This window comes from Grampus griseus, assembly GCF_964374135.1.
Source record: "Grampus griseus genome assembly, chromosome: X".
NCBI lineage: Eukaryota > Metazoa > Chordata > Mammalia > Artiodactyla > Delphinidae > Grampus > Grampus griseus.
In genome coordinates this window covers 32,431,853-32,444,617 of record NC_138999.1, presented here as the reverse complement: position 1 = coordinate 32,444,617, position 12,765 = coordinate 32,431,853, and the positions used below count along the sequence as shown (strand labels likewise).

Below are 12,765 nucleotides of genomic sequence, written 5' to 3'. Positions count from 1 at the left end.
TATTCACTCCTTACATCTAGATTACAGCTAACTATCACATAGATAATACCATACTATGTTGACAGATTGTGAAGCATTGATTATAACATAGAGCTATGTATTTAAAACTATATTTCACATTTGCTGAGTCTCTCTACATGCCTTTCCCCCCATTTAAATGGTGATTGTTATAGTTGTTTCTATTTTCTTCCATATGGGACAGAACTGTAATCAGTGTAAATCAGATCCATAAGCTAAAAACAAAGTTTTATGGTCGTGACAACTATAAACTCTAAGACTAATGATATTCTTGTTGATAACAGTTGAGGCACTAGTGATAAGAGAAATACCTATCTTTGGAATTCCCGTGTTTTCATGATTCCACCTGATCGTGTGCTTAATTTTGTGCAAATTAGACCATTTTCTAATTCCATGTTTGTTTCCTGTGGGTAAGGCACAGCCCCTAGTCTATAAATATCATGTGTTAGAGTACCATACCATACATTTAAACCAGTTATTGCAATTGCTATTAACTTGATTGCTGTCATCCTTATTTCATTAAGAATTCTTTTTGATAAGGCGTTATGAATTGTAAAACTCCTTCAAAGAAAATTTGGCCTTTTACCTTCCTTTATGGGAGAATCTATTAGATCTTTTCTCTGTATCTCATTATTCCTTACAAAGCGTAAAATTGTTAGACAAGAGACATCTGAATATTTGATGTAAAATTTAGCTTTTAAGAAAACCATATTGAGTTAGCAAGACCCAGTCGGCAGGGGGGAACCATATTTGTTTTGTTTTAAAAAAATATTGGCTTTATAGACGTACATTACCTGTTTTGTCTTCTCTCTCATAGAAATCCATTTCTGGCATTTTCTCCACAGTTATTCCAGGAAACCTGCCTGTTATCATCTGGCGTTTCATTGCATACCTCCGGTAGCACAAAGATATCTTTTTTTAAAGTTTTAGTTCGTGATCATAACCACTACATTGTCCTTAAGAAGCAGGTTCAGGATATTAAAGATATTAATTACTTCTTCTCTCAAACCCTGAGACTCCCCACTCGAACTAGCTCAGTCCTGTAACTTCACATTATTTTTCAAATATCTCAGTCCTTGAGTGGGTTTCAGCTTCCTAATTCCTGTGAATACATATACTACATGCCATTCTAACTAAGCTGTAAGTTTGTGACAACCTGTTTGGGCACATGAGCACCACTGTACAACAAATTCTGAATTATAAACCTACCTGCTATGAAAAAATTAACCTTTAATTTCCACAAATAGGTTACAGTGGTGAAATACAATTGGGAAATAATCTGATTTTTCCACCTCCCTAACTAATAGGAAGATAATCCAAATAGGATCTTTTTATTTTGCATAATATTGGTTTTTAGGAGGTGAAATGTCACTTTAGAATTCTAGTGAGACTTTGTTTTTCTAGGGAAAGTTATATCCATCAGTCTGATAAGAAATGCCTATTTAATACCCATTTCAGCAGGAAAAAAACCTTGAAGGCATCGTATGCACGCACAACTGAGTAAATGATGGTATCAAAATGGCTTAGAAGCAAGAAAACAAAGAATTATGAGTATGACACTTCATAAGATTTTCTTTTATAGTATATAAATCTGAGCACAGGATTTAGTGCGCTTCTTGTTGATTTTTGCTTCTTGTTTGTTTGTTTTTTTTGGTTGGTTTGTGGGATGGTGGTTGCTTGGCTGAAAAATAGTGTGTTCATATCCCCAAAGAATTTGGATGTGATACACTACTCCCACTTAACAAAAATCTTTCCAAGTATAGAACTTCACAGTTACAACTCAAAGGACCTAAGAAATCATATACATATAACACCTTAGGTTCACAAATTAGGAGACAGGCCCAGATAAATTAAGCAACAAATGCAGAATCATGCAGCCAGGTTAGTGCCAGAGCTGGACAGGAATCCGCATACCTGACTACAAATTCGGGACCTTTTCACCCTACCATACTCTTCTCTTTGCCTGCAGTTTCATTTGTTTCAATAAACGGTTAGTGAAAGTGGTGAACGGATATTGGCTTTCTCAGACTTCAGCAAGATAGCCTCAAAAGGCAGTTTTCATATGACTAACAGAAGGCTCAAATAAGTGGATAGCTTAGCATCTTATGCAGTCTTTTATGAGAAATTCACAACTAAACAAGATATCAGAGATTTATTCAGAAAAGACACAGCTTCCTGGTTAGCATGTGGACTCATTATAGTTTCAGTCTGTGGCACACCAACATTTACACAGCACTGTCTAGGAATGAAGTTTCCACTTGAATAAATACATTTTGCAGACTGCTCATGCTCACCTTTTTTAATTGTTAAAAAAAACTTTTTAAAAACTATTTTTATGGAAATAGTTCTAAAATAGATCATATACCTTACTGCCTTCTTAAACAATATCGTGAACATCATGTGGTCCTTTCTTGGTGAGTCAGGTTCACCATGATAAACATAATCATTGATGCCTACAGCTTTGGGAGCTGTTAGTGTGAGCAGGGTTAGGACCTACTCAATAACCCTCAAAGGGCCTTCTGTCTGTCTTTCCTCTTGTCTTCAGATTCATCAGCTTTCACTTCTTGTTGCTGTCAGTGTGTTGATCTAGTTCAGCCCACCCCTAGTCCCTTCTACTTCTCAGCTTTAATGTGCAATGAGGCTTTCAAGTCTTATAGCCAGGCTTGTGGATGAGGGTTGAGTAAATTGATCCTTGATTAGTCTAAGGGAGCTGAGGCTCCCCTGTAGGTAAAACATAAGATAAGTTATAATGCATGACCTTGGTCATCTTTTGTTTCTAAGTTTATGAGACTGGATTTATTTGAGTGACTTCTACATAAATAATGTCTTACTGTCCTTAATATCCACAGTGATTATGTCAAATATTGAATAGCTACCTGAACTATCAAATAACCCAAGTATCAATGGAAAATAATTTATTTAGTATATTTTGTTATAGCTACTCATTCATGATTCACTGAACATATATATCTGTCATGTGTATGATTCTCATTTCTTAATCTGTCCTTCTTAAGAGCTTCTTTGTGATCTATTATTAAAATTCTCATGATGATAGACTGTCAGCATACATTTAATCAAAGTTGAAGTTAATAAAAGTAAACATATAAGGTATGGTAAAGGATACTTGCTTATGAGTTTCTTACAAAATCAAGTCCTTCTAAATAAGGACCAGAGATAGTCCTTAATTTACATTCTGAAGAACTTCTGAAATTTTTAAATCTCATGATATCCTCAAAATATTTATGACTCATCAAAGTAGGCACTACTCAACATTAGCTAATTGAAAGGCCCTATGAGACTCTCATAAGGCTTTAATAATGTCTAAAGGTATGGTGTAGCAGGAGAAAGATGGCTCCTAAGGCCATTTTTAGTCACACAGGGCATGCTTTTTCTTCTAATTGTGAACAGTCGAGATACATGCAAGATAACCTTGGACTCAGGGAAGCCAAGGCACATGTTTACTGAGAATCTTTGATACCCAATGGTCATACAGATGAAATTAGGCTGCATACCATCAGTGCAAACCATCAATCTATACATTTTCAATAAACAGTGTAGACAAGCTAGTACACAGTGCCCCCAAGGGCTTTAAACAGCACTTTATAAAGCTAGTACATTTCATCCCAATCTTGACCAAGGGGACGAAACTTCTAGGCATCCCTGGAGTTAAACATACAGACTGACTGAAAGCTAACCCTATCCTTTATCATTTATTCTTTATTTTCTAAGTGTATTTTTTTTATCATCTTGGTAAATCTCTTGTTTTTCCTTTAATGGAGTAACTGCCACCATGACAGCTGTCATGGTGACAGCAAATCACACTCTTGTTTATTGAGCTCCATTTTTTGCCAAGCTCTGAGCAAAGCACTTTATGTCCATTACCTCATTTATAACTATGACGTCGGTGCTGTTATTCCAATTTTATGGATGAGGAAGGGAAGTGTAGGGTTTTTGCTTTCCTCACATAGCTGTTTGCTTTAACAACTTTTTCTTACTGTCTAAATGCATAACTGATGTGTACCATTTAACAAGCTTGGAATACCAATGAGATCACATTTGTTACTCAGATTAAATAGCCACAGCCCCTGGAAATATGAGAATGTCTGTCTTCCTTCCCTGACCAACCCTATTTCCATGGGAAATTGAAGAACTCTAGGGTTGCACCTTAGGTCTAGAGGAGTACGCCCTGGGAGGAGCAATCAAGATGGCGGAGTAGTAGGACATGAAGCTCACCCTCTCCCACAAACAGAGGAGTATGCCCTGCCTCCTGCACTGAAGAAAGATAATGGAATGCTAGGTGCATTTGTAGGAAGTTCCCATTCTCTCTTGATCTTCATGTTCTTGCTATTGTTGCCGGCGTATAGTCTTACATTAAAACCAGGGCACTCAAACCAGGCTTTCTGGTACCCAGGACAATTCCAAGGACAGTAGAGGAGTCACTTTGTGAACTGTGGCATAGGTTGCCTTTGCTTGGCTGGTAGTAATTACCAGCAGTGCCAGGAAAAGAGTAGGGCACCTTTCTACCCAGCATTTCACTCACCTGTGCTTGCTCCATAACACAGGAGGCCCGATTGCCCGGTGTTCCGGCTACCTAGTGACCCTGTTGTTTCATTTTCATCTCCCTGGCCTCTTTCCCAGGCAAGCTCACAGAACCAGAGTGGCTAATTGAGGGAGACCTTAGGATAACCTACAATTGAAGGGTTTGACTGGATGGGGGGGAACTGTACTGTATTCTTTTCCTGCTAGCTCTTATCAGGGCCACAGTAACCCATGTGACAGGTTTCAGTAACTGTAAACTTTCAAAAGGGATTTCAGTTTCCTTCCTCAGAGAAGGAACTTCCTAGCCCATTCAAGCATGGTGTGTCAGATGTATTTGGGAGAGCAGTGGCAGGACTCCATCAGCCTCTAGAACCCCTAGGTCAGAGGTTCCCAAACTTTCTGAGTTTAAGGTGCCCTTAGTTATTGCAGAGACTTTTTCACAGCAGCCGTAGGCCAAAAGAAATGCCTAATAGTTCCATTTATTAAGTAATTAGGTCCAAACAACTTAATAGGTATTTATATCCTGACAGCTTGGTAACCATTTGAAAAAATAATACAGACATACCTCCTTTTTTTTTTTTTTTTTTTTTTTTGCGGTACGCGGGCCTCTCACTGTTGTGGCCTGTTCCGTCGCAGAGCACAGGCTCCAGATGCACAGGCTCAGCGGCCATGGCTCACGGGCCCAGCCGCTCTGTGGCATGTGGGATCTTCCCGGACCGGGGCACGAACCCGCGTCCCCTGCATCGGCAGGCAGACTTTGAACCACTGCGTCACCAGGGAAGCCTGAGGCATACCTCCTTTTATTGCACTTTGCAAATATTGTGTTTTTTTACAAATTGAAGGTTTGTGGCAACCCTGTGTTGTCAGGTAATAGCATTTTTAGCAATAAAGTATTTTCTAATTAAGGTATGCACATTGCTTTTTAAAGGTATAATGCTATTGCATACTTAATAGTCTATAGTATAGTGTAAACGTAACTTTTATAAATGCACTAGGAAACCAAAAAAAACTCATGTGACTTGCTTTGTTTCGATATTTCTATCTTAAAATAGCCATGCAGTTACTAATTGGATGTGTGTACCTGTTGGGCACCGCACTTCTCAAACCTCACTTCTTGTCAAACACAGCACTTTTTTTTAAAAAAATCATAGCTGAAAATCCAGTTTCACAAAGGAAAGGAATGTAGAACTATCTAATAATGAAACTGTGAATTACCTTAAGCTCATAGTTTGTGTGGTATCCAACAGATGTTAAGTATCAATGCATTTCTCCAAAACTGTAAAATATCCTGCACATTCTTCATGAATTCACTGCAGCACCCTGGAGAGCCAAGGTGCTAGTTCCTTGCCAAGCCAAAAAGCATCTGGCTGTGCCCTCTTCCCACAACAGTAGTTGTCCAGCTACTCTCCCTCTACATAAGTATTACGGCAAATCAATGGTTCTTTCAGAACAAAAAAAGACGTGCTCCAAGCGGAGCCCAAACAGAAGTACTGTACAAATTTCAAAAGGTAGTTTCTCTTGCAAAAGGATATTCAAATGCTGTCTCACTAGAAACTTTGCAGTAAATGTATTGATTTCATAATCATATATTAAGTTTGCGATGCTGCCTCATAATTAGAGGCATGGTCCATGGCTTCCCAGCTTCTAGTCATTCAGATATCAAGTTTCTCCCATTCTGCCTTTTCCTTTATTCCACGCTTATTGAATCATGTACTGTACCAAGGTCTTTACTAGGTATTATGAAAGACAGATGTTGGATCAAAATATTAATAATACATGGGCCCTGCCCTCAAGTCTTGAGGGGGAACCAGATAGGCATACCAAAAATTATAATAAAATTACAATATAGTTAATTGCTATAATTGAAGTATACGTAAATACTGAGAGTCTATAGCAGCTCTGTCTAACGAAGTGGGGAGTACAATCTGGGGAAAGTTTTTAGAGGATTTTACATCTGAATGGAATAGCAGTTTGCTAGGTAGAGGAAATATTAGGTACAGAATTATGGAGGCATAAAAAGAACCTATATGAAGGATGGTAAGATTTGGTTTGACTGAGGAATAAGGTACATGATGGGTGTAGTGGCCAAAGAGATCACCCATATTTCACATCTGTCCCTTTCTTTCCCTTCCTATTGCCACCATGCTAATGCATGATCTCATTATTTCTTAACCTGGTCTGTTGTAAGTAGCCTTTTTCCTGCCTTTATCCGTCCATTTTCTCTTCATCCTACCCCCAAATCTGTTGTACTTATACATTTTTCTAGGTTATTCTCCATGAAGTATCGGTTTAAACTCTTGAATGCTGTCGAATAGTTTAAATATCTTAGCCTAACATTAAATGCCTCCATGACATGGCTATCAGGCCCCTTTCCGGTTTCATCTCCCTCTCTCCCTCTTTTGAATCGTGTACTCTGGCCCTACTGACCAGCTCATATTCCTCATTTATGGCCATAGGTTTATTCGATTTCAGGCCCTCACTCACTATTTTGTCTTCCTAGGATGTCTTTCCTCACCATCTTTGCATGCCCCAATCCTGCCAATTTTTAAAAGGCCAGCCCAAATATACTTTTTACTTGCCCTTCTCCAGGTTCCTCTCCCATCCCGAAACACACTTACCCAGTAGAAGTACGCCTGCCTGCTGACCTCAAAGAGCATCTACCTTGTTCATCTTGTGTTAGAGCTGTTTTTGTATCTCTTTTATCTTCATTATCTCTTGCACTGAAGAACCTTGAGGTCAAAGGCAGTCTCCTACTCATCTTTGTGACTTGTCATGATCTCATTGTACATAGTCTGTGTTCAGTAAATATGTCCTAAAGAAGGAATTTTGTTCACTTAAAAGAAAAATGTAAACATTTGCAACTTTAAATAATGACTGTTTCAATGAATCCAGACCCAAGATTAGAGAACTGATTAGATAAGTGGAGTAGAGATTTTCCATGTGGGCTGTTAATTTTCAGGCCTTACCATCTGCTGTTTTTCAGCAAATGTACGGACATGATTTTGCCTAGATAAAGATTTTTGGCATTAAAATGTCAGTTTTAGTATGCTGCAATGCATTAAAAATATGTAACATGACTACATATTTCGGTTTAAGGCAGTAATTTAGAGAGTTACTTGAGAAGCTATCTTATTTCATTTATCTTTATTCTTTTCTTTTGAGGAGAAAGCATGGGTGAGAGCTATTTATTTTGAAATTATGAAAAAGTAGTTACGTTTTTTGAATTAATATACTTATTTTGTGGTCGTTTATGTGTTTACCAGACTTAGAGTTTAAATATTTTCTTTAGTAAGGGTGTTTCCTAACTGAATCTAAAGAAACAGCTTAGGTTTTTCTTTATGTCCTTTAATGAGAAAAGAACATGTTTGATTAATACCTTAGTGTTGTGTTCTCAAAGTAAATTTACAGTCTGTATACTTGCCACATCATGTAATCTCTGATGAAGGCATACACATGATTCTGGACAGCTGTGGGGTAACTCACACCTTTTTTTTTTTTTTTTTTTTTTTTTTGTCGGTCCGCGGGCCTCTCACTGTTGTGGCCCCTCCCGTTGCGGAGCACAGGCTCCGGACGCGCAGGCTCAGCGGCCATGGCTCACGGGCCCAGCCGCTCCGCGACATGTGGGATCTTCCCGGACCGGGGCACGAACCCGCGTCCCCTGCATCGGCAGGCGGACTCTCAACCACTGCGCCACCAGGGAAGCCCAACTCACACATTTTGATGAGAAGGAGGTAGAGGGAAGTAATCAACTTTAGTTTCAAACATTAAGTCCAAACACAAGGCCTAGCATTGTGGAAACTGCCCAGTGTTTTAGGAAGAAATAGTCTGATCTTAACCTATAGGTCCAAGCTGCCACCTTTCTCTTTATTTTGTTTCCACATAGAAAGAGTCCCAATTCTGGTATCACCCATGAGATTTCCAAATTACCTTGATGAGGAACAGCAAATACTCTGCCACAACTTCCTATTCCCTAATATATGGCAAATGGAACTAATCTGTAACAATATCTTTCCTACTGGTCAGACTCTTACTCTAGGTGGTATCTTCTAATTGAGCACATTTGGCAGGTGAGATAAAATCTACTTGCCAGCTTATTCCATCTAGAGTTCTCTGTATTATATCATGTTGCCTCCCAGTACAAGAAAATACACAGAAGGTGTTTGTGGAATGCTCTTGGTAATTTGATTCGGCTGGAATAAGAAGGGCTGTGTCTTGCTATATTACCTTATAGTTGCTTAACCTTCTGAATTAGCCTGCTTTCTGGTTTCAAGAGTTAGCTGCTTTCCTTCACCCCTTTATGGAGATAGTGTATATAACATTTTCTCTTAGGAGAATTTAGGTTTCTTTTTTCCTCTTAAAAGCTTAAAATACATTATTACTGATTGGTTTATTTTCAAGAAAACTGTCCCAAAAGCCAAAGATGCGTTAGACTTTATTGACATATCTGTTGTGTTTAGAAACAAGGAAGCCAATAGCCCTGATCAGTTTTTTACTTGTCAGACCACACTGAGTGTAGAATACAATATTTCATGAGGTAAAGACGGTACGGAGACTCCTATCTATTTTATATGACCAACAGATGAAGGAACTAGACATGTTTATCCTAGAAAAGAGAAGCCTCGGAGAGAAATCAGTTACTGTCTTCATGAATTAGTTGGCCTATTATATGGAAGAGAATTGTTTGTCATGGCATAAATAAAACCAATGGCTAGGAAGTTGTTAATTCAGTGAAATGTTCCTTGAAAAAGGGCTCCACAGTCAAATAAATATGACACATGCCTGTGTCATGTTCGTTTTCTGGAGATTTAAAATATATATTAAGTGCATATTAAGGGTCCTGAAAAGTCATGCAGTAAAAGATCTTTTTTAAATTTGTTAATCCCAGCATTCCATAAACACCTTCCTCAGAACTAGTTTTCTAAGGAGCTCCCATTTGAGTAGTGGTTTCAAACTGTGGGAGTGGGACCAGCAGCACCAGTGTTACCTGGGATCTTACTAGAAATGCAGCTTCTTGGCCCTACCCGAGACCTATGGAATCAGAGACTCTGGGAGGTCGGCCCAGCAATATGTGTGATAAGTCCAGCATGGGCTTCTGATGCTGCTAAACTGTGAAAAGCACTGATAGAAAATTCTACTATTACTCTCCCACTCAATAGCATCCTTTTATTTTTTTATTTTTTAAGATTTCTTCTAATGATATTTTATGACTGTGTGATTAATTTTTATCGATGGTTACCCTTCTGAAGTACAGAAGGAAGGAAACACTTATGGAAGGCCTACTGTAGTTTTCAATGTAGCCATCTAATTGGTATCAATTTGGATACTTTAAAGAATCCTAAGTAATGAATCCGTATCTTCTATGACGTGAAATACACATTTCTAAAATGAGGTAAACCTTAAATTCATTGCTATTGTGGCCATTTTTAAAAGAGCATTTACCAGTTTTCATTTTACTTCAAAATGTTTTTTGCAAAATGTACACTTTTTTTTTTTTTAAAATACATCTTGAAGGATCTGTAATGTGCCTTCTCTCATGTCAGAGGTCTTTAAGATTAGGGAATTTTGTAATTTCTTTGCATTAGCAAAGATTAAATTCTGGTAGCATTCTATTTATCTCTCCAAACAAGCAGGACAGTTTTAGAAAAATGTAATTGAAGTATAGTTTAAAATGAATCTGTACGTAAAAAAAAATAATTCCCCATGAGTATGCATATAACCATTGCCTTATTTTACTGGGTATCATAAATGTGCATTTTGAATGTTTATATGAAATGCCCCTATAAGTCATGCAGAACAATTTTCTTTTTCTGAAGGACACTGAAATGGGGTTAAATATATTAAAGTGTCAAAATATATTTAAGTGCATTTAGAACAAAATTATTACTAATATCTCTTGGAATGAATTATGGCCAAATTTGTCTTAATTTCTTGATATTATTTTGTCAAGTCTTCCTTTCGTACAAGTAAGTGTTCTCTGGGTTTCTATTAGGTCGATTGGAATTTTATTATTTTTTAGTTAGGGGGACAAAGACTGATAGTCCACAGACTGGATTTTGATCTCATTGCTGCTGTCCAACAGCAGAACGCCTGGGGGCTTCCTCTTACAGTAATGAGCACAAGTACTGGTATCATTATTGCTCTATTTAAACACCCATGGTTGGCAGGAATGTGCTAAAGTCTGGATATAACATCGTTAATCATGTCGTTGTCCCTGCCCAGGGCAACTGCTACTGAAAGGACACACTCACATGAGGAGGAAGACAGCAGACTGGTGGTTGAGAGCTGAATGTCACTTTGCCGACCTAGAGAAAGAGGTTTAGGGTGTTGGCTATGTTTTCTAAAGAGTATCCAGCAGATTTCATCTTGTTTATTAACTTTCCACATTTTTTTAAATTACAGTTTTATGCTTATTATTATATCTCTTTTTAGTTTTCCTCACAGGAGAAAAAGCCAATTCAGTATTAAAACGCTACCCAAGAGCTAATGGACTTTTTGAAGAGATAAGGCAGGGCAATATTGAACGTGAATGCAAAGAAGAAGTCTGCACATTTGAAGAAGCAAGAGAAGCTTTTGAAAATAACGAAAAAACTGTAAGTATATCGGCAATCTTTTTTAAATGTTCACAGATTTGCCTACCTTTGTGATGTATATTTGAAACCTGCATTCCCAAATTGTGTGCACTGCTGTCATTTAAAAACTACCCTCCCAAAGAACTAACTCTGAACGGGGCCTCTAACTAAGCCACCCGACTCTGCGGGTCGGAGGTCTAGTTTCACTTCCCTGTGTGCTGGTCTGTCTTTGAGGGCTCCATTGCCATAGGACCCTGCTGAGTTGAGATCGATCATCTGAGCAAGGGGGAAGCATGATTTACACAAGGCTTTGTTCGGGAAAGTTATAGATACCATTATGACCATACCGTGCTTCATCTGGGAGAAAGTGCAGAGGAAGCTAACAGATAGTGATGCTGTTTTAAAATGTTTTACTCATTAGGTAGGTTTATTCCTAGGTATTTTATTCTTTCTGTTGCAATGGTAAATGGGAGTGTGTCCTTAATTTCTCTTTCAGATTGTTCATCATTAGTGTATAGGAATGCAAGAGATTTCTGTGCATTAATTTTGTATCCTGCTACTTTACCACATTCATTGATTAGCTCTAGTAGTTTTCTGGTAGCCTCTTTAGGATTCTCTATGTATAGTATCATGTCATCTGCAAACAGTGACACCTTTACTGCTTCTTTTCCGATTTGGATTTCTTTTATTTCTTTTTCTTCTCTGATTGCTGTGGCTAAAACTTCCAGAACTATGTTGAATAAAAGACCTGTATGCAGAAAACTATAAGACGCTAATGAAAAAAATTAAAAATGATACAAACAGATGGAGAGACATACCATGTTCTTGGATTGGAAAAAATCAGTATTGTGAAATTGACTATACTACCCAAAGCAATCTACAGATTCAGTGCAATCCCTATCAAACTACCAATGGCATTTTTCACAGAACTAGAACAAAAAAACTCACAATTTGTATGGAAACACAAAAGACCCCAAATACCCAAAGCAATCTTGAGAAAGAAAAATGGAGATGGAGGAATCAGGCTCCTGGACTTCACACTATACTACGAAGCTACAGTAATCAAGACAGTATGGTACTGGCACAAAAACAGAAATATAGATCAATGGAACAGGATAGAAAGCCCAGAGATAAACCCACGCACCTATGGTCAACTAACCTATGATGAAGGAGGCAAGGATATACAATGGAGAAAAGACAGCCTCTTCAATAAGTGGTGCTGGGAAAACTGGATAGCTACAGGTAGAAGAATGAAACTGGAACACTCCCTAACACCATACACGAAAATAAACTCTAAATGGATTAAAGGCCTAAATGTAAGGCCAGACACCATAAAACTATAGAGGAAAACATAGGCAGAACACTCTGACATAAATCACAGCAAGATCCTTTTTGACTCACCTCCTAGAGAAATGGAAATAAAAACAAAAATAAACAAATGGGACCTAATGAAACTTCAAAGCTTTTGCACAACAAAGGAAACCATAAACAAGACCAAAAGATTACCCTCAGAATGGGAGAAAATATTTGCAAAGGAAGCAACTGACAAAGGATTAATCTCCGAAATTTACAAGCAGCTCATGCAGCTCAATATTAAAACAACAAACAACCCAATCCAAAAATGGGCAGAAGACCTAAA

The 12,765-nt window shown here is 38.0% G+C and overlaps 1 protein-coding gene across 1 annotated transcript in view; it reads left to right on the top strand.

Annotated features, from left to right (window-relative positions):
- Positions 1-12,765, top strand: part of PRRG1 (proline rich and Gla domain 1) — a 131,582-nt gene that overhangs the window by 76,202 nt on the left and 42,615 nt on the right. The window contains exon 3 of the mRNA XM_082681686.1: positions 10,987-11,147. Coding sequence (XP_082537812.1) covers positions 10,987-11,147 — 161 coding nt within the window. The remainder of the gene's footprint in view (positions 1-10,986; positions 11,148-12,765) is intronic.